At 47.6% G+C, this 27,757-nt stretch overlaps 1 protein-coding gene across 1 annotated transcript in view; it reads right to left on the reverse strand.

Moving 5' to 3' along the window:
* The window catches only part of PPIL4 (peptidylprolyl isomerase like 4), a 280,677-nt gene that overhangs the window by 30,851 nt on the left and 222,069 nt on the right, over window positions 1-27,757 (reverse strand). Inside the window, exon 12 of the mRNA XM_086927292.1 lies at window positions 24,850-24,985. Within this exon, the coding sequence (XP_086783418.1) occupies window positions 24,850-24,985 (136 nt within the window). The remainder of the gene's footprint in view (window positions 1-24,849; window positions 24,986-27,757) is intronic.

The raw sequence follows: 27,757 nt of genomic DNA on the forward strand, positions 1-27,757 counted from the left end.
TAAACCTCATATATTGGGGCTCACCGAAACGCACTTTGCTTTTAAAGATAGACCACATTTAAAACAGCTTGGATATGACATACTTGTTTGTACTTCGCAATCAATATCTATTCGAGGGGTGGCTATTATGAAGTCTAAGAATTGTCGGGCCACCATGCTTCGTACGCTGGCAGATTCCAAAAGGAGATGGGCAATCGTTCAGTTACTGATTTATGTGCGCATGGTTACGGTTTGTATGGTATATGGCCCTAATACGGACTGTCCGGACGTTTTTGAATATCTATGCTGTGAACTATTGGGAGTGGCCTGGCGAATGGATTGTTATGGGAGATTATAATTGTATATTAGACAGTAAGATAGATGCTACTAATATTTTAACTCGTGCTAGAATGGGCAGGGCTAGGGCAGCTATTTTTGAACTTCATATACATCAACTGGAGGATGCTTGGAGAAAATTATATCCCATTGTCCCGGGATATACATTTTTTTTCGCATCCGCACAAATCATATTCTAGATTAGATATGATGTTTGCTAGAAATACTGTTTTAGAAAATGCACTTATTGAGGCTTGCCCTACAATTTCTTCAAACCACAATCCTGTGATGTTGACAGTGCGGCTAAAGTTGGGGGACAAAGATTCAGGAAGGGAATTTTCTTTTCCTAGAGGCCTTCTTAGCAATTCAGAGTATGTGAAATTTATGGAAGGAACATTGGCGGAGTATATAGAGAATAATAGGGGTACGGCTTCTACTGCAATTGTTTGTGACTGTATGAAGGCGTATGTAAGAGGGGCCACGTTGCAATATATTAATAAACACAAACAGCAGGGGGTACGATTGATAGAGCAAGAATACAAGCTTTACTTCGACCTGTAGCAAAAGCAGGCTAGAGCCATTGTTACAAAAGATTCCAGCAAACAGCTGGTCTATCAGCAGGTCATTGAAGTAAGAGCTAAACTTTAGAGAAGGCTAAGGGACAAAGTTGCAAATAACTATCTTTAGTTTAAATCTAAACAATATGAATATGGGGAGAGGGTCGGGCGGCTGCTGGCCAACCAGAATACTGACTTAAGGGTTAGATCTTGATTTAAATTAATTAAAGGGACAGATGGTCTAGACTATACTAGATCTGCAGATATAGTGGATCAATTTAGGCTATTCTATGCTGACCTACATGGGAATTCAACTTCTTTTAGTAAGCAATCTGCTATGGATTACATCCTGGAGAGTGCAATGCCAGTTTTGGATCCACTCCTTTCTGAGACCCTGCAAAGAGATGTTGACATTGGGGAAAATGAGGAAGCGAATAATGATTTGCCTACTGGCAAGGCTGTTGGTGCAGATACAATTCCACTGGAAAAAGATGTGTTAGTGCCTTTTTTTTCTATTATGTAATGAAATCATGCAGGGGAAGAATATTACTAATATTATAGTGTTTCCAAAAAAGGGGAATCCGGTAGAGGAGAGAAGTTCATATTGGCCTATATAACTGATTAATGCTTATGCTAAAATCTTTAAAAAAATGTTAGCCTCTTGGCTGGCTCCAGTTATTCATGTATTAGTTTTGGAGCAACATGTGAGAAAGTGGCTCTATATATATACTGGACCAAGATAAGGTACAGTGTGTATAGAGTCCACAAACCTCAGCGGTATAACAGGGGTTAAAGCCAGGTGTGACCTTAGTCTCTAAAGTGGTAGCTTGGCGGAGCAAACATACTTGTTCACCCTTCTTTCTGCTCTGGTTTGCACACACACCAGTCTAGGGATACCCAGCATGGCTGCATGGGTATTTGCTCAACCTCAGCCCAGGCCAAGGTTTCCAGGTCATTTCCAAGCAGACAGTCAGCTGGCAATTGTGGAGCGACCTCTATCAGTTTCAGGCCAGTAACCTCCCCCAACCGAATGTCACCATAGCCATAGGGCGTTGGGTGGTAATGCTGTCAGCACTGGTGACTGGGTACGTTTTCCTAATCAAGTATTATTATTATTATTATGTTTCTTATATAGCGCCTGAATCGACCCCCGAAGGGGTATCTCCGCGCTTGCCTTGGGAACCCGTCCTGGCTTTTCCCTGTGAGATAGCCCCTACAGGGCATCCCCAAAGTGAAAGCCAGGCATCCCGCCGTGGGGGGCCGTTGTGGAGATTAAGCAAGCTTAATGCCCAGAGTTGTAGAGTGTGAACCCATGATTAGGTCAGGCACCGAAGCGAGAATTATCGAGTCCATGGACATTTGAGCTCAAGACCCTGCCGCGTCGGGAATTGAACCCTGGTCCCGGGTCTGACCTCTGCTTCAGGGTCTGCCTGCTCTACCCAGTGAGCCACACTTCTCCACTTCTCTATTGCTCTGGAGAAACCAGAATTTCCTTCACCATAGTGATACTGTCACCTGTATCCCTCAGGGCTTCTACTCTAGTTCCATTAATGGAGGGGTATTGCAAATACTTTTTACAGTTGGGTGGCCAACCAGCTACAGTGGCAAACTCCATTTCCCCCAAGGAGACTAGGCTAGCTTGAGTGTATTCCCAGATTTGCTCTGGGCACTCCTCTGATCCCATCTGTAGATTCACTGTCCCTGGAGTAGCTGCACTGGGCCTTAAGGGCTTTATTGTAGGGGCAGTTTTTGTCTACAGTTAAATGTCCCAAATTCTTACAGTTGTTACATTAGGCCTTGTTACGATCAAAGTTCTTCCCCCTATAGGGCTAAGGCACATAGGGAGTAGTTTGGGACCCACCCACCTGTACAATTTTTTGGGGCCCTTTAGGAAGACTCAGACTTTTTATCTTGGGGATTCTCACCACCCTTCCCCTGGGGAGGTTTTGTAACCACCTTCTTTTGGTCACCCCCAGTGGCTGTCCTTGTCACCCTAGTCTTGACCCAATGGTCTGCCTTCTTACCCAATTCTTAGGGAGAAATTAGACCTAGGTCTACCAAATGCTGATGCAACTTTTCATTTGTGCAATTACTCAAAATGTGTTCCTTCATAAACAAATTATAAAGTCCAGTAAAATCATGCACATTGTGTCCAGTTAACCAACCATCCAGTGTCTTCTACCCTGGATTGGGTCTGGGTTTTGTGAGCTCCCCTGAACCAGATTCTATACTTCTCTGTAGTGAGCCCAAATCCCTCAATCAGTTTTTTCTTCATGAGGTCATAGAACCCTGCATCTGGCCCAGAGAGGGTAAGAAGCTTGTCTCTGCAGTTACCAAAGAACAGTTCCCATAGGAGTGCCCCCCAGAGAGGATTATTTAATCTTCGAATATCACTAGCCCTCTTAAAGGCTGTGAACCACTTGGTGATATCATCACCTTCCTCACATTTAGGGACAATCCCTTTGGGGATCTTAGGATCATAAGATTGCTCCTTATTATTAGTATTAGTATTGCTGCCACCAGAGATAGGAGCTAAACCCATCTCTTTCCTTTCTTTTTCTAGAGCCAGGAGTCTGGACTCTAGTTCTAATCTCTTGGCCAACTTTGCTAAGAAGTTGTCCTCTTCATTGGGGCTGTCCCAAATGTGTTCTCTGGGGACTAGTCCACCTGTGTGGTTCCCAGGCTCCCAGAAGCGGACTCTTGGATTTAAGGGTGTAGGGACCCTTACTTCCCTAGAGATGGGGGGGGGGGGGGAGGGGGGGGGGAATTGGTGTCTTACTCCTCCTCCTCCTCCTCTTCTTCCTCTGACTGGGTGTCACCCTGTTCAGAGGGGTAGCCTTTTGCATACTCACCCAGGAGGTCCTGGAGCCCTTGTTTGGTTGGAAGCAGGCCCATGACTATATTTTTAAGCTTGCCTAGGGACCTCAATTCCTTGAAATTCAAGTGCAAGTAAGGTGTGAGGTCAAGCTCCTCAACCAGGTCCATGTTATCTCCACTAATATCTGGATTCAGTTGACATTATGTTAGACCTGGAACCATTGGCGTGGGTCTCCCTTCCATTTTTGCTGTTGCCTCATGTGTTGTTCTGGTGTTAGATGCTTTGGGCACTCTGCTGTCCAGTGCCATAGTGTGAGTGCTCCCTACTGTAAATTGATGTATTGATTAGTGGTTCCATGATTGGATATTTGGTTTACTTGTCAGACCCTAGTACAGTGCACTGAGTGTGCCCAGGGCGTGTAAATCCAAATGCTGCTAGGGGGATTGCAGCACTGGTTGTGCCACCCACAGAAGCGGCCTTGTAAAACGTGTCTAAGGTCTGCCATTGCAGAGCCTGCGTGCAGTCTGGTACTGTCATGCTGACTGGGCAAGTGCACCCACTTGCCAGTCCCTAAACCTTCCCTTTTCTTCATATTAGTCACCCCTATGGTAGGCCCAAGGGCAGGGAGCATTGTAAGTATGAGGTAGGACAAGCCCTGATGTGTGTAGCATGTCCTAATAGTGAATTACAGCCATTTTTGTTTTTCACTATTGCAAGGCTACCTGTTCTCCATAGGCTAGAATGGGCTGCTGGATTGTTACATGTTTATAATCCTAGCAGACTCCGGGAACATGGTAGAAATTCGAGTTTAGTATGCCTGGACTCCAAATAATAAAATACATATTTTAGTAAAGTTAATTTTGATATTCTGTGTTTGCAAATACCCCTTTTAGAAAGTAGGTATTAGCTTGCCTAACCATTTGAGCCAGTCTCTGCTAGGATGTGGATTCCTTGTCTGGATTTGTGTGTGACAGGACTGGGGAATTCCAGGAGAGAGCCTGGGGCTGCCAGGTGGTGAATAGGAAGATCTGCATTCAAGATGGGAAGGAGAAGTTGCACCTGAGACCTGAATAGGGCTGGGCCTTCCCTCTACAATGCTGGTTCCGCCCCTGTGGTGAGTCTGATGTCCCTGCCCTGCACACTGAAAGAAGAGAAGGAAGACTGTCAACAAAGTGCTCCAGGACTGTACTTGCCTTCCACAATGCTGGCTCCACCTCCTGTTGGGCGTCTGATGTGCCTGCCCTGCACTGTGAAAGGAAGGGAGAAGTCTGGTAAACAGAGTGCTTCAGAACTGGTTTGGACTAGGCACAGGCCCCTCTCCCCTCAGAGAATAAAGGATTTTGGGGTATAAATATTGGGACCCTGATCCCAAGAAATCAGATCACTCCTGGAACTGACAAGAAGAAACCTCTGCTGAGGAGTAGGATCCTGAAGAAACTGAGGAGAGACTATTCCCAAGCTGAAGTGCTGCTTGGGGGATTGGCCTGCAGTGGTTGCCTGGCTGCCTAGAGAGGAGAAAGGACTTTGTGGATTTTACCTTTGCTTTTCAACTTGTGCTAAAAAGATCTCCAAGGGCTTGGAAGAGAGCTTGCCCCCAGACCGAAGTCCCAGGACCAGTGGACTTCACCAGCCTTTGTGAATTGCTACTGTTCTAGAGGCTACAGAGGCAGGGAGCTGTGACCGACTCTCACGACCGGCCCGGTGTCCCGTTGGCACCGCACTGAGCAACGTCCGGCTCGAACAACCCAAGCTCTGCGCTCACAGACTCTGTCTCGGCGCCCTCAACGAGCCGTAGCCTGCACCGCGACTGGAAGGACACTGCAACGTGCAACGCCTTGCTACACCGAATCAAACCGGTCTGACCGACGTGGTCACTGCTGCCGGCTTCGAGTCCTGTGACCGCACCAGAGTTAGGCACCGCCACGCACACTTCGCGATGCACCGCCCGACTTGCACCGTTGTCCGGACTGACCGATGGCAGCTCCCGAACTCCGGCTCGAACGCCGTACCGTAAAGCTGGAAGCACCGCAAAGAGCAACGTCCGCCCCGAACAACGCAAGCTCTGAGCTAACCGACGCAGTCAACGAGCCGTAGGCTGCAACGCGACGGAAGGGACACGTGACCTGCAACGCTTTCTTTTCCTGCACCCCAACGATCACTGGAACCGGGTCGCACATCCGTGCCGGCCGCCCCAAGAAAAAGGTACTGTGTTTGAATCTGTCGACATTTGAGTGGGCCTGGACTGCCGCGGTCCGCTGGATTTGTTAGACTCTGTGTTCTTTCAGCATGCTGTAGCCAGACAAGGCTACCGACTCACACAGAACTTTGATTTACACCGTTTTAACTAGAACTCTTGAGATTTGATAGTACTGTGGATTCTTTTTGTCGTTTATTGGTCTTGTGGTAACTCTATATAAAATATAACTTATTTTTTTATATAAAACCTTGTGTGGTGTCCATTTGTAGTGTTGTCACTGGGTTACTGTATGTGGTCACAAATGCTTAACTTACATCGCCTCTGAACTAGCCTTGACTGCTCGCGCCACGCCGCCTAGAGGGGGAGCTGGGGTTATTTTAAGAGGGTAATTCCATTGCCCTGACTAGAGGAGAGGGTCCCTGCTTGTCACAAGTACCTACCTGTGCCAACCAGAGACCCCCAATTCTAACACATTCTAACCTGACAGTTCTAACCCTCTACCCTAACTATAGTGACTTATTTTTCTAAAATTCTAATAGGCCTTAAGCAAGGCCCTACCAAACATTTAGTATTTTTGGAAAAAACTATTTCTGAATTCTTAAGGCAATTTATGAGTTCTGTCACATGATCAGATGGTAACCAAGTAGTCCAACAAATGTAAGTTTGTATCCCATCGCTGATCCACCAATGTGAGAAAGTGGCTCTATATATACTGGACCAAGATAAGGTACAGTGTGTATAGAGTCCACAAACCCCAGAGGTATAACAGAGGTTGAAGCCAGGTGTGACCTTACTCTCTAAAGTGGTAGCTTGGTCGAGCAGTAAGGCAGTACCAGAGGACAGTGTAAAGCACTTGTTGTACCCACTCAGTCAGCAAAAGGCTTCACACACTCAAAGACTGAACTCCAGGCCAATTGTTTTTATATCAAAGATATAGTTGTTTTATTTTTAGAACCAACAAGTATCAAAACATACTGTTCTCAATATTAGAGGTCTCAGATGAGTACTTTGCAGAAAGGCAATACATTTTGTAAACACAATAGGTACAGGGGTTGCAGAAGGCAACACAATTCTAAACACAATTTAGCATTGAGTTCAGTTGGTGGCTGCTGGCTACCAGGCCACGCGGCTTGGGGAGCTGGGCTCCTGGTCACTTGCTCAGGGCAGATGGGGAAGTAGGATAGGGCACAGGTTGCGCCGCCAGGGGCACTCAGGCGGCTGGGTGCAGGGTGCCTTTGAGCCGTCGGGCGCTCAATGTTATTCAATCGGAAAGGCAAAAAGCGAACAAAGGCCGCAGACTCGGGATGGTGATTCTTCAGGTGCGGTCACCACTCCCGAGAGGTAAGTTGGGAGCCTGTAGAAGAGTAGGTACCCCAGAGGGAGGCACAGGGGGGTCACAGGGTGCCGGGGTGTCTTTGGGTGTCGGGAAATCTTACCCTCGGCTGGTCGCGGTTGGAGGGGTCCCTGGTTCTGAGGCTGCAGGCGTCGTCTGGTTAGTCGAGGAGGGTCTTTGGGCACTGGACTTCGGGTCCCAGTCGCCGGGGGGATGTCCTCGTCTGGTCTTGGATCACCCGGGCACGGGCCGGGCTCGGCGGGTGCAGAGTGGCAGGACTTGAGCTTCCTGGCTGGCACCAGGGGTTGGTTGTTGAAGCATAGCCTCTGCTTATGTGAGTCCCAGTCTTTAAGAGGGTCAAGGCAGGAAGGTCCTCCGGGTGTCCCAAGGTAGATGTCAGCAGTCGCCGGGATTCAGCAAGAGCAGGTTCCAGGGTTGACAGGCCAGTAGGGCTGGGGCCAAGTCAGTGGGTGTTCTCCTGTTGTTAGCAGCTGCACGGCGGGTCGTCTTCTTCTTGATCTTCTATTTTCTTTTCTTATCGGGATCTGAGGAAGGAAGGTTCAGGGTGTCCCTAAATACTAATTTTAGGGGCGTTACAGGTAGGGCTAGGGCAGGGACCAATAGGTCCCTGTCCTGGGGTGGGTACACCCCCTAGCCTGCTCCTCTCCTGTGGGAGGGGGGGCAGGAGCCTCACTGTGATTGGGCAGGGCTCCCCATCTTCAAGATGGCCGGAGCCCGGGGTCGTGCTTCACCTTGCCTCTCCTACCGGAGGGGTGGGGTTGGCACAGGCTGGCACACCCCCCTTCCTGACGTGGGGTTTTCCCGCCAATCTTCCCGCCAGAGTGGGGGTTGGAACTGTTGGGGCCAGTTGCGGAGTACAGCAAATGGTCTGGAGAAGCTCACAGAGGCGGCATGCCTTTGAAGCTTCTTCCTGCCCATCCTGGGGGAGGAGACCTAGCACCTCGCCCAGGATGTGCATTGTTGCAGGCCCAGGAGAGCGGGGGCTCTCCACCCAGGGGTCCAGCAACATGTCTACTGTGTGGCAGCCTCTGCAGCCACTCAGACCAGATGTGAATTGTAGGGTAGGTTCTCAGGGGGCATCTCTAAGATGCCCTCTGGTGCATTTTACAATAAATCCCACACTGGCATCAGTGCAAGTTTAATGTGCTGAGAAGTTTGGTACCAAACTTGTCAGTCTTCAGTGTAGCTATTATGGTGCTGTGGAGTTCGTAATGACAACTTCCCAGCACCATATACACTTAATGGCATCACTGCACTTACAGTGCCATAGAATGGCTCTGGGTACTGTAGGGGCACAGGGCTCATGCACCTGTGCCCACACCACTGGCATAGGGAAACCAGCTAGAGAGGTGACTGAAGTATGCCAGGGCAGTGGGTTCTGAGGGCATGGCACACAGGGATGTGTGCCATGTTGAGACTCTGTTTAGTTTTGTATCTAGACACAGCCTGTCTACAAGTATAGGGCCCCTAAGGGTGGCACAATAAGTGCTGCAGCCCTTATGGGCCTTCTCTGGTCACCAGGCCCTGGGCAGCTAGGGTACCATTTACTAGGGGCTAATAGGTGGCCAGAAATGCCAATTGGGTTTTGTTTCAATACAGCTTTAGGGAAGGAACACTGGCCCTGGGCACCTGGTTGGCAGGAGCCCAGGGCACACTCAGTCAAAGCACATCAGCAGTTCAGCAAAAAGTGGGGGCATACCAATGCAAGAAAGATGGCACTTTCTCACACAGCAGCATGGCTTCGTCCCTGGTAGAGACATGGCAGCTCATATTAATACAGCTATTGCCACATTTGATATCTATGGTCAACTAAATCAGCACATTGGGATGCTAATGCTGGACGCCGAGAAGGCCTTTGACCAGATGGCCTGGGGATCTTTATGGTCGACAATGACAGCAATTGGGTCTTGGGTGTAGGTTTATCTTGGCAGTCTAGAAACTTTATAGTAATCCTACTAACTTTATCAAGCTTAATGGCTCTCCTCATTACATTTCGCAGTCCAAAAGGGCACGCAACAGGGGTGTCCCTTATCCCCGCTATTGTTTGCTCTATATAGTGAGCCTTTTACAAAGCATCTGCCACATAATGCTAGGATTTCTCCAGTGTTCTTCAATGGTTTAGAGCTTAAGGTAACTGCATATGCAGACGACATGGCAGTCTTTTCTACTAGACCAGAAGATGCTATAGTTGAGATTACATTAGAAGCCCAGCTTTTTGGGTCAGGCTACAAACTAAATTTAAATAGGACACAGACAATTATACATCATCAATATGATACGGCTCAGCTGCATTGGGGATTACAAGAACAGCAATGTATCTAGGAGTTTGTATTAGTAGCCAAGTAAATGAGGTGATTGCACTAAATTATGAGCCATTGCTAAAGAGGTAGTGACAAAACTGCGTAGCTGGCACCGACTTCCCCTCACTATATTTGGGAGGTGCAACATTATTAAAATGAACATTCTTCCAAAGTTTTTGTATTTATATCATACAATTCCACTAAGGGTGCCGTTGTCATTTTTTAAACGTCTAGACTGTGCTATAGGCAGTTTTATGTGGAGCTTTCGGCAAGCAAGGAGAGCCCTTCGGTATATTAAGCTGTCATATAAACAAGGCGGCTTTAAGCTTACAGATTTTAGATTATATATTTGGGCCACATTTGCTGGCCGAATTCAAAAGTTTTCTTAAGGGAGCCGATATCGGTACGGCTTGGATTTCATACCAATTGGCTACCCAGGGTTTTTGCTATATAAAACTGCCGCCCCCAATTACTAAAAGAGGGCTCGATTTTAGGTAGGTGGAGACATTGTTAGGATATGGCATGATATTTGTAAGGCATATTCATTACCAGGGTTGTATGTATACACTATATAAGGGAGAATCCCATATTACCTGATATTTTTCATGACTTTGCTGGGAGAGGGAGGCAAAGTAAGGGCATAGCCCAGCTTGGTCACCTTTATGATAGGCAAGGGTTCCGGTCGTTTGATGCTCTGAAAGAGGAGTATGGGTTGTCACAGAACACTTTTTAGGTTTTGCCTAGCAAATGCGTACGAAGTACGCATGCGCTAGGAAAACCTTATGTTTTTCTCTGTGGGGTCGGGTATCCGCCCCCTCCTCCCATTGGCTAGCTCCATAAATGGAGGCTAGCCATTGGGAGAGGGCTCAATCCCGGACCAGATTCGGGGGCGTTCCCGAGAATTTTTCTCTTTTGGCGACGTCACGCTACGTCAGCCAAAAGCCCTTGGGAACGCCCCCGAATCTGGTCCGGCATTGACGGCACCCGGAAGAAGTCCAGGTGAGTGCTTTTTTTTGCTTGCTTTTTTTTTTGCCCGTTCCCACCCCCTCTCCCGCTCTCCGTGTCTCCGAACTCCGTTCCCACCCCCCTACCGCTGCCTCGCTCTCCGTGTCTCTGGCCCCATTCCCGCCCCCTACCGCTGCCTCGCTCTCCGTGTCTCTGGCCCCGTTCCCGCCCCCCTACCGGTGCCTCGCTCTCCGTGTCTCTGGCCCCGTTCTCGCCCCCCTACCGCTGCCTCGCTCTCCATGTCTCTGGCCCCGTTCCCGCCCCCCTCCCGCTGGTGCCCGTGCCGTTTTTTATGCATGTTCGGCTCGTCTTCCGGCCCCGTTCCCGTTCCCGGGGGCATTAATGCAATAGAAATGCAACTTGTTTGTTTAATGTAACGCACACGTCCTAACTTTGCGGACACCCACAAACATCCAGCAAAGCTCAGCCCACACTCTGGTAAGCAGCTAAATTACTCCCAGGTCAATCAGGAACATGCGCTCTCCCCCCGGGTGCCAGGCTGCCCCCCTGAGCCCCCATCCTCTCGCGCAGGATCCCCGCCACCGTTTAGCAGGTTCCACGCGGCCATCATGGCTCCGGTGTTAGTGAAGGCAGACTAAAGGATAAACACTGCCGCCTGACAGGGCTTAATTTGTAACGAAAGAAGTGCCGGTGCCCAGGCCGTGGCACCGCGCGCTCTCCCCCCGGGTGCAAGGCTGCCCCCCCCTCGGCCCCCCCATCCTCTCGCGCAGGATCTCCGCCACCGTTCAGCAGGTTCTGCGCGGCGTTAGTACCGCCGGCCGTCATAGCTCCGGTGTTAGTGAAGGCAGACTAAAGGATAAATACTGCCGCCTGACAGGGCTTAATTTGAACGAAAGAAGTGCCAGTGCCCAAAGTGTTCTTGAGGGGCAGGCCATTCTCAATCTCGTATTGATTCAGTTCCTTGCCTCATTCACTCACTGGCATACTCTCCTTGCCGTTTTAATAAACTTTGGCACGTTCATTTTCATCCTTGCTTTCCTCATTTGGCACTGTTTCTCCCTCTCTTCCTCCTCCTTTCCTATGTTGATGCTTTTCTCTACTTTAAAAAACATATATTTTCTTTCTCGTTTGTGTCAATGTACGATAATAAAAGAAATAAGTCTCAGTCCCCGTAAATGAGCCGCCCGGCTCAAACTAAGCACTGATTCCAGCAGGTTCTAATGGTGAAGTGCCTTGGTGGCAAAACGCTCCTCTGGAGTTGTAAATCTGCTTGCCCGTTTGACCAGATTGTGTGATCCTGGGCATCCAGTCTCAACTTAAAGTGCCCCAGCTTTGTTCTCTTCCCAAGCCAGCTCTTAGGAGCACACTAAGCCTCAGTATCAACAACTAAAGAAATCAACATAGAGGACTGTTGATGAGCAGTGCCCGCGTCAAACTGTAAGTGGAGACACAAGACGCGACTGGAAAGTCTTGCTGAGAAAATAGAGAATTTTCACAGTTCTACACCTGCAGAAGCCCTCACACATGTTCATACTTATATCCTGAGTGCGACTGCTTTGACAACTTATTTCTGAGCCCCCCAACGTCTCCCCTCCCACATCATAATCGGTTCTCGACAGATGGTACCTGGTACCGATTGTGAAAAAACACCTATGCAGCCTCAGCACCATCTGGACTTGCCATCCTTTGGGTCAGGCATCATTAGGTTTCAGGCCAGCCAATGGGAATGCAGCTGCCCTCCAAAGGGGTCATTCAAGAGTCAGCCAGGAAGTAAATTGAACCACTGTTGATATGGTTGGAGGCTGGAAGGGAGCAAGTGGAGGCGGATGATGTGCTTTAAGCAGGTGGAGTGGTGTTTACATATGTGACTGTGTTTCTACTTGGCGTTTATCAAACCAGCGAGTGCATTCTGGGTGCTGTAGTCCTGGTTTAGTTTAGTTGGAACAGCTATCTTTGAAACAATTATATGCCGAAGGAAAATGCTATTGGAAAACGTGTGTCCTTGGCGACTGCCATCTGGTAACCTCAGGGAAGAGTGGCTCATCAGTGTCCGTTCTCTTTATGTTCTTTCTTTGCTTTTTAGTATTTGTAATCGATACATGGATTTCCTAACGTATGTATGTTGCTTTTTATTAATGTTAATCGGAGGAACCTGAGAAAGTAATGTAGATGCTGCAGAAATCATTGTGCACCCCAGGATCGAAAGCTGATAATATTTAAATACTCCAATTCTGACATCTCCGCCCAAGATTTGAGAATGATGGCCTTCGGGATGCTTTGAATGGCATGAAGGAAATGAAGCAAGTGGGGATCCATGTCACCTCATACTGTGTTCATGCCACTAAGAGCTTGTGAGGGACTAGTTTCAGAAACCCAATCTAGTCCCTTTTTATGTATTTAAATATAACGTTCCTTACTTGTGTGGTATATTCAAAATATGTCCAGGGAATTTTCATCCAACTAATTTGTATGTCCAGATGCTCTTCTGTCGATTCTTTGATCAGCTTGTCCCGCCTGCATGCCCAGTGTAAACATCAGATTGCCAAAATTCTACAATAACTTCCACGTCACATTCTGCATTTGTCAATTGAATGGTCTTTAAGGCGTTCAGAGATTACAGATTTGCTAGTCCACCTCAATCAAATTTGAATCCAATAGTTGACTTTCCATTTTTTTTTTATTTATTTATTTATTGCAAGCAGGTCAGGATAGGTTTGTGCCGACCACCCCTCCAGCCACCTACGAATGCACCGTGAATAATGGTGTTTGTGTATACACTTTTGAGCGTACGATGGTGCAGTAAGATAAATAACGGTGATGGATCAAGCCCTGATCTTTGGACTGGGTAAGAGTGGTCTGCTTAATTCAGACACTCTGTTCTTTTTTTTTAATTTTTTTATTAAAAGACCTTTATTGATAGCAAAGCCATTGACATCACAAAGTGTAACACATAATCACAGTGCACCTCCTCATACATTATGATAATCACATGGGCAGCAAAGTATTAGTCCGTACACAGCCTTGTTGCCGGCATCCCGGGGGCCCGGCGGCGTGGTAATATATCGGTTGCATAACAGTGCCAAGGGAAGTGTTATTTCGCAAGCTGCGTGTTGGTGCGGTGTGTCAACTGGCAATCCACTACTGCAATCGCGGTCAACAGGCCTAGTACCGAGATAAGTTCAAGAAAACATCCCCAACTAAACTCCCACCCCACCCTCTAGAGTGTGACTAAGTGTCTGCCAACCCAGCCCTATCTATCATGTCCCAATGTGTACCTACTCTGTGTCCCGTGTCTATCCTCCCGCAAGGAATGGTCCTCCCCCGGCAGCCCCCAGTCTCATCTCAGCGCAAAATCCTCGCAGCAGCCCCTACCCAGCTCGGTGCACTCCCAACTCTCCTCCCTTCCATATAGCAATGAACTTGGTCAGAACCTTACTCTCCCACCCTGTCCTGGAGTTCGGCTGCCTCGAATGTGTCAGAGTCGTCTCCCTCCCCCTTCTGTAGATGCTCTTTATAAAGATCCCAGAAATTCTTGGGCCTACTCCTGGGCGGTAACAGGTCGCTGTATAGTTCTGTCTGGGTGCAGCAATACTGTAGGTCTCGCATCCATCTCGTTTTGGTCGGCAGGGGCCCTCGCATCCAGCAAGCCGCCACCACCCTCCTGGCCAACAGCAGTGCCATGTCTACCAGACGACGCAGAGAAGGGGCCATTGGCTTAGAATAACCAAGGAGCGCCAGCGCCGGAGTGCGGGGTAGAGTCTCCCCCAATATCTGGTCTAGTTCGGCACATACCTCCCCCCAGAATGCCTGCACCCCAGGACATAGCCACGCAAAATGGTAAAAGTCCGCCACCATTGTGCGGCAGCGCTCGCACTCAGCTGTGGGGCGTAGGCCATAGCGGTGCAATCGCTCAGGGGTATAGTACACCCGCTGTAGGTATTTGAAATGCACCAACCTGTGCCTGCCATTCAAGGAAATCTTACGCGTGCTGGAGCAGCAGTATCGCCACATAACATCATCTATGGGGGATTGAAAATCAGCTTGCCAGGCCTCCCTGGCCTTAGAAGGCTGTAGGCGCTGATGCACTACACCCAGCTTGTTAACCTGCGAAATGAGCTTCGCCGACGAGGTGGATTTAATGACATAGGTCAGTTCCGGGATCTCCTCCGGTTCCTCCAAGTTTGGGCCCAAAATTTCACGGAACGCAGAGCGGAGTCTATGATATTGGAATTTCTGTAGCAGGGTGGGGCCTGACTCCGTGGCAGCCAATTGGTCCCAGGTTTTAAGTGTGCCATCCGCGAACAGGTCTTCCATTCTCACTATGCCAAGGGTCCGCAGGGCTTTAACTACTCCTTTTTCGCCCAATGGGTCAAGCCAAAGGGCCCACTCGACGGGCATCAATGGGGAGTACAGTAAGGCGCAGCCATGTGAACTCATCAAGAAGTTCCAGGCATGGTTGGTCGCTTTAAGTGAGTCCATCCGGCCAACCGTACGGTCCGTGGGCAGGCAGACAGTGGCAGGCAGAGGGAGCGGGTCCGCAAATAACCGCTCCAATATGAGGTGAGGAGTCCGAGCATCACCGTGAATCCACGAGTGCAGATGCGATGCCTGTGCAACTCTATAATAGCGTTCCAGGTCCGGTGCTCCCAGGCCCCCCATCTCGCAGGGGAGCATCAGGGTCGTCCATCTGACTCTAGGCTGCTTGCCACCCCAAGCCAGCCGGATCATGACTTTGGTAAGTTGCCTAAAGAATACTTTCGACAATACCACAGGCAAATTCAGGAAGAGGAACAGGAATCGGGGAAGCACTACCATTTTCATTAGAGCGATTCTACCCGAAACGGAGAGCGGAAGCCTGATCCAGGCATCGACGTCGTCGACCAATTTATTATATGCCACCCCGTAATTGTCCCGAATTAGGATCTCAGGATCCGTATGAAGGCGAATGCCCAGGTAACGGACAGAGTCAGAGGACCACTGCAGCGGGTACTCCATAGCGAACGGTCGTGTCACCGGGGTAAGTGGAAAAGCAATCGACTTATCCCAGTTCACCCTCAGGCCTGACAGCGAGCCGAAACGGACCACCTCTCGAAGAACCGCGGCCAAGTTAGCTTCCGGGTCTCTGACATACAATAACGTGTCATCTGCATAAGTCGATATCCCTATTTTATAGGTGGGGAAGCTTATTCCCTCCAGGCTGTGGTATTCCCGTATGGCACATGCCAGGGGTTCCGCCACCAGAGCATAGAGCAACGGCGACAGGGGGCAACCCTGTCGCGTGCCCCTCCCAATGTAGATCCGCTCCGTCACTCTGTCGCCCAGACGTAGCCTGGCAGAAGGCCGATGGTACAGTGCCTCAATCCGCTGCAGGAACGTCTCGCCCAGACCCAACTTTCGCAGTACACGCACCATGAAGGGCCACTCAACCGAGTCGAACGCCTTTTCCATGTCAAGGAAGATTGCCAGCGCGCTGTTCTCCTGCTTGACATGCTGCATAGTGCCCAGTACCGTGCGTATGTTGTAGGTCAAATTTCTGCACAGGACAAACCCGGATTGCTCCGGAGCGACCAGTCCTGGGACCAGTAAGGCCAGCCGAGTGGCCACGGCCTTTGCATAAATCTTCGCATCAACATTCAGCAGGCTGAGTGGTTTCCCCGGTTTAGGTATAGTGATGAGCAACGCCTCACGCATAGTAGTCGGCATTTCGCCATTCTCACAAACAGCATCATAGAGGGCAATCAAGTGTGGTAGCAGTAAGTCCTTAAAGGCTTTGTAAAAGCTAACCGTGAGGCCATCCGAGCCCGGGGCACTGCCCGATCTCATGCTCGCTAGAGCCTCCAGTATTTCATCCTGGTGGAAGGGGGCCATCAAGAATTCCCTATCCGAGTTCTTGAGGAACGGCATCGCAATATGATCTAGATAGTCTTCCATTTCGTCCTCTACTCCCTGCGTCCTGGACTGATATAACCCTGCATAATATCTTCTGAAGGTCTCTAGTATCTGTTCCTCATCTGTGACTGTGTCGCCCTCCGGAGTCCTCAGCTCCTCAACGACCAGTGGGCGTCTAGAGCTTCGGACCATGCGCGCTAGTAAGGCGCCTGGCCTTTCCCCTTCCCCATACACTCTGGCGGTGGCATATTTGCCCATATAAAGGATCTCTCTGTTCGCAAGAGCCTGAAACTCGGACAGAAGCTGGGTGAGCACTGGTCCCTCAGTATCGCAGCTTGCAGTCAGTCGCCTAGCCTCCAGCTCCGCTATTCTATTCTCCAAAGTAGTGAGGTCACGCCTGATGGAGCGTAACACACTCGAATGCTTCGACATAGCCACCCCCCTGATATACACCTTAAAAGCTTCCCAGACCGTAAAAAAGTCGTCGACTGTGCCTATGTTTGTCACAAAGTATTGTTCTATATCTTCCGCAAGCTCCCCCCTGAAGGCGTCATCCAGCAACGCGAAAGGGGGGAACCTCCAAGTGAAGGCCGGGATCCCCTTCCTGGCGGTTAAGAGGTGTAGGAGGATAGGGGAGTGGTCCGAAAGTGTGCGTGGAAGGACCTCGCATGCGCTAATACTACCAAGTACCGGGGGGGGGATGCCAACCAGTAATCTATCCTAGTGTGCACATCGTGGAAGGCCGAGTAATGTGTAAAACCGCCCTTCGTGGGGTGCCTTTCCCTCCAAACATCCACCAAATCAGATTTAGTCATTTCAGCTTTCATATGTGAGGCCGAAGCCACCGGGCGCCGAACTGGGCCCGCGGAGCGGTCCACGGTTGGGTCAAATACAAAGTTAAAGTCCCCACCCCATAACGTCCAAGGCTGTGCATGTGACCTGGCAAGAGCAGACAGAGTCGCATAGAATTCAGGGTGGTCATAATTGGGGCCATAAACGTTCACCACCAGTAGATCGAGGCCCTTACCCACGCATCTAGCCAGGACGTACCTGCCCTCCGGATCAGCGTGCACTGGAATAAGCCGCAGCTGTGATGAGGGATTGGCCCAGATTAACACCCCTCAGGCGTGTGTCGTGAAACCCGCGGCAACTATGTTCCCAGCCAAACCCCTAGATTGTAACATTCTGCTGGAGTGTGGTAAGTGCGTTTCCTGCAACAGGGCTAGGTCCACGTGATGTCTATTGAGATAGCTAAGGACCTTCCTTAATTTACGGAAGTCGTTCAGACCCCTCACATTCCAGGTCATCAGTTTCAGCTTATTCGGGGCATTTGTAGGCAAGTTCTGAGCAGCATTAGACATGACAAGGGTTCACGTGTGTATAAGTAGCAAGGATGAGCGAAGCAGGACACTGCAATTCACATAATCTCCAAATCGCCAGCCTGCGTCTCCGAACAGGTACAGCACCACACGTCAGTTCACACTCCGTACAATCAAACCCCGCAAACTATCCCGGGCAACAACTCTCCCCAACAAATCAGAGCCTAGTCCCCACCCCTCGAACACCGACCCACCCACAGCCGACCACCCCCAACCAGGTCAGACAGGTCCCAAGAACCCCCCCCATCAACCCTCAGTAAGTAGAGTGTTCAACAGTTCAACACCAACCCCTTAGAGAGTAGCACAACCAAAGGCACCAGGGCAGAGCGCGCCAAAATAGTGCACCACTGACTGTTCCAACGAAATGTCTGATCAGCGCCTCAGTCCGGCCCCTCTTATAGGACAGTGCCCCTCGAATTGCGAGTGTAACAGCCCTCTCCCACCCATACTGGCCCCCCCAATTCTGCAGCATTGATCCAGGATACACTCCCCCCGCGGCAACTACTACCTCACCAGCAGTGTGTGAGGCACGTGTCCGAGCAGCTTCTCCATCGCCTCACCAAACATCTCTAGTAGAGCGAATGTAGGCCCCACGTGCTTGCGCAAACATGGAGTTCTCGTGGTGCCAGGGTCAGGTGACTACCTTCATTGCTGAGTTCCAAACCACGCTACAGCAACCTCTAGTCCTGGTCGTCCCGGTTCGATGTCGAGCCGGCGTCGTCCTCCTGGCCTCGCCTGGCCTCCTTCCGCTCCCGCGTCCAAGTCTTCAGGGACTTATGAAGTTCTTTAGGGTCTGTGAAGTAATACGATCTCCCACCGGTGTTTATGCGGAGCTTGGCGGGGTACAACATCGCGTAGTCCAGGCCCAGAGTTCGGAGTTGTTTCTTATATGGCGCAAACTGCCGCCTCTCTTCCTGCACCCTGGCTGTGAAGTCCGGGTAGAGGGAGATGTCCATACCGTCATGTTGTAGTTTGCCCTTCTCCCTCGCTACTCGTAAAGCTGTGTCTCTGTCGCGATAGTTAAGCAGCTTCGCAATAATGGGGCGAGGAGGCGCGCCAGGCTGAGGTTGCGGGCCCAACGTGAGGTGCGCTCGTTCCACGATGAACATGGGGGAAAACACCTCCTCCCCTAGTAGCAGCTTCAGCAGTTTCTCTACGTACAACTCCATCTTCCCCGTTTGTGTAGTTTCCGCTACGCCTGTGATACGGATGTTGGATCTGCGTGAGCGCGCCTCCAAGTCCTCTGTCTTGTCTCGGATAACATGTAAAAGTCTATCAAACTGCTTTCTTTCTTTGTCCCACTCTGTTTGGGCCTCCTCAGCTTCGGTGAGACGGCGTTCCGCCATGTCTAGGCGCTCCGCGTGTTTGTCCACGCGCTCCGCCATGCGATCCATGCGGTAGGACAGAGCGTCTATCTTGGTGCCCACAGATGCAATGCTATCCTGGATGCCCTTCTCCATTGCAGCCAACATTTCTCGAAGCTCTGTGGGTGCCGGGGCCGACGCTGTGGCTCCCTTCGGCGATGATTCCGGCGCCGCCACCTCCGACCCTTTCGGTCGGCGCCGTTCAAAGGAGAGCTTCCCCTGAGCCGCGTCGTTCTTCCCCATCGTAGCCCCCAATGTGTAGAAGTCCAGAACAAGGGAACTCCTCTTCGGCAGCAGGCCGCGTGTGCAACCCAAGGGTCTTTGTTAGCAGGTGAAGTACTGCCACCAGTCTCCGGGATTCCGACGCGATCAAGATGGCGCCTGCAATGGCGGACAAAACCCTTCCTTTCACTTCAGCAAGTCTCTCACCGGCATAGCCCAGGAAGCAGTCAGGTCCACAGCTCCTGCCCCGGTCAACCTCGCTCTTCCATGACCAGCGGGCGTCGGGATAGCGGCTCGCCGCAGTGGGGATCCAGACCGGCAGCAGTACCGAGTTAACGGTCGCTCCACCTCGTGGCGCAGGAGTTCAGTGTTGTTCTTCCCCCCGCCGCCAGGCCTTCGGGCCCGTCACTCATGGGGTAGTCGCCGACTAGGAAGGAGAGGTCGCCTCATTCAGTGACAAATCCAAACTATGGTCCGGTCTGCGCCCAGCCCGACCACTCCCAGCGCCGAAGCCGCACGTCCTGCGACGTCGCCCGGCCACCTCTCCAGGATAGTGCGCAGCTTCCGGCCTAGTCCTCCTCTTCCGCGCCGCCGGGGACAGCACCCTTGAAAAATCGGGAAGGCTCGCTCGCAGTCGACCCAAAAGGTCCTCAAATGCAGCTGGGGGTGCCAACAGATGTTCGAGAGCCCACTATGGCATGTATGGCACGTTTAAGGATAGTTTAACAGGATTATTTCGGGGCTATGCGAGGAGCCGAAGGCTCACGCGTCTGCCATCGACGCCGGCTAGCTCCGCCCCCCCCCAGACACTCTGTTCATCACCACCCCCTTTTCTGAATCGTTTTTGGCCACTATAGGTGTGGCAGGGTATACTCAGACATGAGTCCCTTTCTCACTGCACCATCAGGATTCAAGCAAGCCGGGCCGAAGACGGCTGAAATGCCAGAAACCGGTCCCCGGTAGCTTGTCTCCTTTCTGGTGAAGAATTGGCTTGGTAGTTTAGTCTGCCCTGTTCCCATGATGCACTGGGCCAGGGACAGACTGATTTGCATATAGCCAGGTTCTGAGCTGGGATGGTGCAGTAAGATAAATAACGGTGATGGATCAAGCCCTGATCTTTGGACTGGGTAAGAGTGGTCTGCTTAATTCAGACACTCTGTTCATCACCACCCCCTTTTCTGAATCTAACTTTAACAAAGGCAAAACCATTGCATTGTAAATACTTGTTTAAAGTATTTTTAAACTAGGGATTATTTTATGCATGGTCTGGGCTTAGTATAGATGCCCAGTCCATCCAAGGTGTTATCACATTTCAGGACGAGGGCTTATTGGTAAAGTGTAGCAAAAAACTTTTAGCAATTGCTAGCGATGACGACATACAAATTGTGTCAAAGCAAAGTCGGATCTTTGAAAATGTTATAACTAGAAAGGAAATGCAGGAAACTTTGGAAACTAAAGAAACAGTGGTAGCATCAGTGAATTTTAAATTACAGCAGTATAGGTTCATATTCATGCTGTACTACACTCCAGAGCTTATTTCCAAATCGGCTCTGAATCAGTCATCCTTCAAAGCATAGTGGCCAAAATGCCAAAAGTATGCTGCTGATCTACGACATATGTTTATCATGTGTTCAAGGCTGTGCCCATTTTGGACTGATGTTTATCAAGTCCTTTCAACATTGGGTCGTTCAAGATATTCAGATGACAGAGAAGGAAATAGTATTGGGGACAATGTGAGATCGGGGTGGCCTTATGGGATCACGTGTTTCAATTATAATTGAATGTGCCTGCTTGTGTATTGCTCGAGTTTGGATTCAAAATACAAATCCTACTATTAAAGAATGTTGGGTTCTGCTTAGAGATATTTACGAAATGGAGTTGGCACTAGCCAAAGCTAGAGGCCCACGTTCATGGTTAAAATTTAAACACGTGTGGTCTAGTGTTCAGTGGGAATGAATGTGTTCTATATTATTTTTGTCTATATAGATATTTTTATATTTATCTCTGATTGTATAATGTAAGCTCTACCCCCTATGTTCTCATATACGTGTATGTACTTGCATGTCCTTTTTTCTTCAGGATTTGGTTTTGGTGTGTATTTGGTGCTCTCTTGTGTTGTATCATATATCTATGGCTAAAACAAAAAAATATATATTTAAAAAAAAAGGATATATAACACTATTAATATTGGCATTTAGAGCTCTACATGGAAACTGCCCACATTATTTAAGATCTCAGTTGCCTAGATACTCCCAGGCCCGTTCTCGCCGTTCGAACTGCCGGGTCCTATTACTCATGCCGCGAGTCAGAAGCGCTCGACTGGGGGGCCGGACGTTCTCGGCAAATATGGCAAGGCTCTGGAACACCTTGCCACCGGGCCTCCAGAGCGCATCCTCGGAATCCAGCTTCAGAAAACAGCTGAAGTCTTGGCTCTTCACGCAGGGAAGCTAAATATCTTCTTCTCTGTGTTTCTGGCTTTGCTTTTGCTCTCACAGCGCCGGGACACCTCCTAGTTGAGGTAGCTGTTCGCGCTATACAAAAGTCTGTATTATTATTGTTATTAAAATAATGACAATACATGATTTATATAACTTGTGGAAAGAGATAGAGCTACCGCACACTAAAATGAAGGTGATACAGCCTGAAGGGACAAAAAATTGCAAATACACAGGTAGGATGAAGGAAAAGAGGACCTAAACAAATGTCGATCCTATAGGAAGTTAATGATCACATATCTAAACAGGTAATTAGAGAGAAGCGAATACCACCAATAATAGAGGGGACCAAAGGAAGCAAACAGGATTATTAGAAGTACTTGAATATAGGGCTGGGTCAAGTAAATAAGAGGGGAATGTTCCAATGCAGAACTGGGAGGGCTAGTGATGGAACTCGGAGGACAGAGAGAAAGCCTACGTAGGGGAGTCACAGAATTGTCATACCGATTTTGGGCGCACTACATTTGGGATAATTTTGTAACCAAAAATGATGTTCCCTGAAATTGAAATGCATCACCCTACTGAACCACTGGGACGAGTGTGGGAATTTTATTAGGACTGGCTACACCTGGACACCAATGGCTGCATTGTTATCTTTTAATATACCGTGATTAAGGAACTCATAGGAACGATTCTGCCTAGAACAGGACCTCCCTGCTTACCATTACAATGAAGAGTTCCTAATGAGTGGACCGGAGTCTCCAGCTTCATTTTGTGCTTCTGCATTTTTAACCAGACTGACTGAGCCAGTCACCTGCTGTATTACAAGCTTAAAGGGTTCCAGATGGTGCCAAAGAACCCTGTATGAACCCGACACTGGAGGGTGCAAGAGGTCTTGAGAAAAGAGAAAGCTGGTGCCTGCTGGGAATAATTCTATTGCAGCAATGTCAACTAGACACTTCGCAGTGGACCTGTAAATAAAACTGTAGAAAATCACCACTAACTGAAACCGTGGCCTGAAGAACGTGGCCTGACCGTCTGAGGACTTTTTGTTATGGTAACAGAACTACAAGAACATTTACAGCAGATGTCTCTTAAACAACTCCTATCTCTGGAAATCTGGGACCAAAACCAAACCCTACACAAAAAAAGGCACAACCTCCGCTGCATCATCACTTTATTGCTCATGGCTTTTTGGGGTGACTGTTGAGGCTGTGGTGGGACAGCTTCACCAACTTCTGGAATCTTTGTTGGCAGCCTCTTCTAGATTTACTAAACTAAATACCTTCATCTTCTCAGCTACGCCAAACACATCTTTTACCAGCTGCTGTCATAAACAAATCATGCACACAGGTTCTTGTTCCCCAGTTAATCACATGTATGGAAGAAATGTTTTCACCTTTTTGCATTTACCATTGGATAACGTTAAACCTGTTTGTGTTCACCACTGGATAACATTAAATCTTTTTCCAATGTAGTTTTAAGCAGAATTTCTTTTTTTAACTTTTGTCTTTTTTTGGGGGGTGCACTTTTTTTCTTGAACAAGTGTAAGACAGCACATATTGCCACAGAGACAAAAAGAATAATAGTTCTTTCATAATATTAAAAGCAAAGCCCTAACAATAACAAGCAATATACCTTTGCCATTATGTAATAACCACAAGATTGATCCAAAGCAATAATAAAAAAACTGAAAAATCTAAACCCACACCCCAACGTTATAATTATTCTAATAACACCCACACCAGGGAATGAACATCACAACCAAATCGCGTATATCCAATACAAAAATATGTACCTGCAAAACCACAGTCTGATTTTCCATCTACAAATGTCAAAATGTACGCTTGTCCCGCCGCTAGGGATCCACCCCAAAGTCCTCAGTCAAACAGATTCAACACTTTAAACCAGGGATGAAATACCATACTAGCGAAATCCTTGCATAGGATCCTATACACCGGTTCCCATTTAGCTTCAAAACAAAGGGGGTGCCATTCATGTCAGCCAGCTGTTCAAGAGCTAAAATAGTCCAAAGCCTGCATTACCATTGAGTAAGTAGCGGGTGCCTTTTTTTTCTTCCAGTGAAAGACAATAGTTAACTTTATCACCCCAAGGCACTATAGGACCAAATTCCATTCATTTCAGGACATCATTTTGAGTTCAGTGGGTCTCAGTCCAAGCCCCAGAACCCTCAGAGTGAAAGAAAACCAAATACCCCAAGATGCCCCTCAGCAAAAACCTCTGGCTTTTTAACAAACTTGGATCTACTAAGTTCTTAGCTGTATTGATATTTTAACCAGAAGCAGCATACATACCACAAGCATTTTCTCTGAGGAAGACACGCTGCTTGTGACAAGCTATAAATGGGATTCGATACAGTCTCCAGCTAGCCTATCTGGATCTGATTGTTGGGGTCATGTGAATGCTCGGCCACTACTCACAACTAGCATGTTGTTTTTCCAACCTATGGTTTAATCCCTACATACTTGGCTAAGGGCAATTTTTCTGCTGCCTTCCTCATTATAAAAATGAATCATCATCGAAAGGGCAATTTGGTAACCAAGGAGGTATCTAAATGATTCCCAATTTGGTAGTCAAGCAATAGCCATGTGTGCATTTTCGGAAAGAGGCTGCCCACCGGGTGGCATTGTTTCATCTTGCCAACCATTAAGGCGGAGCTCCAGTTACATGATTTGTAACTTTGAATCTAACTAATATTTGTAGAATGGAAGATACTCCCTTCCATAGAAAGATTCGTAAATGCAGTGTCTTGAGTAAAAGTGCCCTATATAAGAGTCTAATTTCTTGTGGGAATTCGAGGAATACCATTTCTTACTATGTTTCGTTTTTCGGATGTGACTGAAGGAAGATCAGCCCTTCAGCCACACCCTCTATGTAAGGAGTTCTAATCCTAAGGGTTCAGCAAGCCACACACAAAGAGGCCATTGGCTTACCAACCAAAGTTAACACACAAGAAGAAGTTTAAAAACTGAAGAAAATTAAAATAATATACCATCATTTTATTCAAAGACATCTCAAAGCATGCCAAGTACCTTGGATTTTTTTGTTCTCCTGTCCTCGTCTTCATCAGAATAGTGATGTTTTTTCTCTTTATGTTTTTTACTGGAGTGGCGATGACCGACACTGGAGTTCTCCTGGTCCTCATCCAGCAGAACATCATACTTTAAGCTGAGACAAAGCATTAAGGACAGCAAACAAGAATAAAAGTCAACATATGGACATATCGCTAAATGTTCATTCCTTTCTGCTCAGCAGTTTGTTTCTAATACTACAGATACACAACAACTATTACATATTGTAAATGTGCATCTTGGTCCAGGGGTTTCCTATAGCCCAACGCCCAGGACATATTGCTTGGTGTCAAAGACAACACGTTTTCATTTTTATTTTGTCCTTGGGACAAGTAGGCCCTCCGTAGTGCAGCACAAACTCTTTGCCTGCCAGTTTACTGTAACACATTATGAATCTGGGAAGGGCATTGTCTGCAGCTAAGGTAACATATGTATTCATATTTAAGTGCTGTTCGAACTTGTACTTATGGTTTGTTAAAGCAAAGTCTTTATTATTATGTTGAGCACTCTGTGGAAATGTAAGCACAGAGTGCACTACTGACATTGGTTCCAATATAAAATATGTACACGTTTGAAAAGTTTACGGAGATGAGGCTACGTATTTTTCTCCCAGAATGCACTTTGATTAGATGCAAATATTCACAGGACCTTGAAAGCAAGCTTGATGATTCTTTGCTTTCAAAATGAAATGTTTACAACAAAACATAGGACAATTTGTTTTGCTAAACTACTGTGAAACTTGGAACTGTTTCTTTGAAGCATGATTAGGTAAAATATGTTGATACATGCTAGTGTTTCCATAAATATTCATAATGGAAAATCGGTACAACAATTTCAACAAGATTATGAGAAACAAGAAAATAAACAAGCATTGGCAAAGTCAATAGGTCTGACATTCATGATCAGCCTTTTGGCTTTTGCCAATGTGTGCCTTGTTTTGACTTGGTTATTGTAAAACTTTAATGGTGCTGAAGCAGCCAGGCCCTCACCATTATAACAAGCATTGAGAAAACATTTTTTGGGTCTTAAAATGAATCCACTGCCACAGCAGTCCCGAATACTGGAAAAAAACTACTTTGTGTGCTGATTTTCTCCTTGTGAAAGAGCAGATTGCTTCAATCAGAGTAAAGCTAGCCGATAGATAGATAGGTAGATAGATAGAATTTTAACAATAACAAAATGTCTTCTTTAACGCTGGACCTAATTAGGTGCCAAGTCAAAGAAAGTCACAAAAGTGCACTATGGTATATGTCCTTGCATTAGTGCAGATTTACAATGGTCTTTTATTTACAAGAATTTAGAGAAGAAAGCTAGCAAATGGTCCTCGTAAAAAAATATCTGTGAACTAAATTTTACTACGGGCAAATATGGATGTGTAGATTTGCTCATGCGAAAATCTGCTGAACGTTTACAAATTCACTTTCATCCAACTTCTTTTTTTTCACAACCCTGTAATAAATTTGATTTCTGCCCTTGTCCGGAGTAAATTTCCAACCTTTCTCCGCATGAGAAAAGATTAGAGAAGAGCTGATGAAAATCCCTAAAACATGCAAGTTAGTCGGTTTGCAAAGACTCAAAAAGGCATTCCAACCTTAAAACTGTTGCTTTCTGCTACCTCCCCAATATGTAGATCTGCGGGAAGGTGGCAAAATCTGTGAATTGCTGTATTCAAGCCATACTGTAACATGAGCCCTGGCATAATCAGAGAGGCTTATCAGAGCTCTTTAATTAGATTGCTGCCATACTTTTTCTTCACACTAGGTGGCATTAAAAGGACAAGTAGATTTGTTTACAGAGCAAATAGATTAATTAAGCAACCAGTCCCATGGCCAAGTAGAGATTTTATTAAATTCCATACCCCTGATCTTGGTCCCAAGTTTGGTCTCACTAGCTACTCCCAAACTATAACCAAGCGAAAGGAACTCAGTCAACTGCTAACCGATTAAAGTAGTGGCTGAAAGCTGTACAGCTTTCTAGTCACAGCTACCACTTTTCTGACTAAGACTTTCATCCTTTCAAAGTAACTAAAAGAAGATGTTAGTCTATTAATAAAGCTTCTGTGAACCAGAGCAAAGCATTTTCGTTCTAACAGAAGTACTTCACTAAGATGAGAGGAGCAAAAGGCAAATGATAATAACAAGGGATGCAAAGTTTCGGAGACAAAACTTTATCGATTAATCTGACCGAAAAAGAGACAGGGGAGGAAAACTATAGTGGAAAACTGCTACCTTCAAAAAGAGCCAAACAGCATGAAAAAGGTCACCCATAAATCATATTTTAAAGAAAGAACAGTACAGTAACATGCTTTTGCTAATTAAGAGAAAATGAAGGTAGTTAGCAAGATAGTAGGAAACTGGTTTAACAACTTTGAGACATTTTATAGACATATCTGAGATGGCAACAATCAGAATGTTGCAATTGTAATTGTATTACATAGCACTTAAGACCCATGAGGAGGCATTGAATCGCTTTTCGGCGAGTTGCATGCTACTCTGGAACCCAAAGTGGATTAGTGGTGAATTAGTAAAGGGAATCATAAATTGCTATTGGGAGCGGTAAGGGTGGTAGACATGCAAGTCTGTGAATAGGATAAAGGTAGGATAGAGAAGGATAGAGTTAACCCCTTCCACGCTCATGATGAGCTGGGCTCGTCATGGCGTAGCCTCCTCGCACACTGATGACGAGCCCAGCTCGTCATGAATAATGTAAAATAGCAATTCCCAGCACAGGAGGGGAATTGCCTTAGCAGCCATGGAGTTAAGAAGGATTATGTGGGAGTTCATAGCAGTAAAAGAGTTTTGTGAGGAGTCAGAGTGCCTCTTAGTTGGATAATTAGGATAAAGGATGGACAGAGGGGGAAGAGTTTGTA

The sequence above is a fragment of the Lissotriton vulgaris genome, chromosome 6 (assembly GCF_964263255.1).
Source record: "Lissotriton vulgaris chromosome 6, aLisVul1.2, whole genome shotgun sequence".
Taxonomy (NCBI): domain Eukaryota; kingdom Metazoa; phylum Chordata; class Amphibia; order Caudata; family Salamandridae; genus Lissotriton; species Lissotriton vulgaris.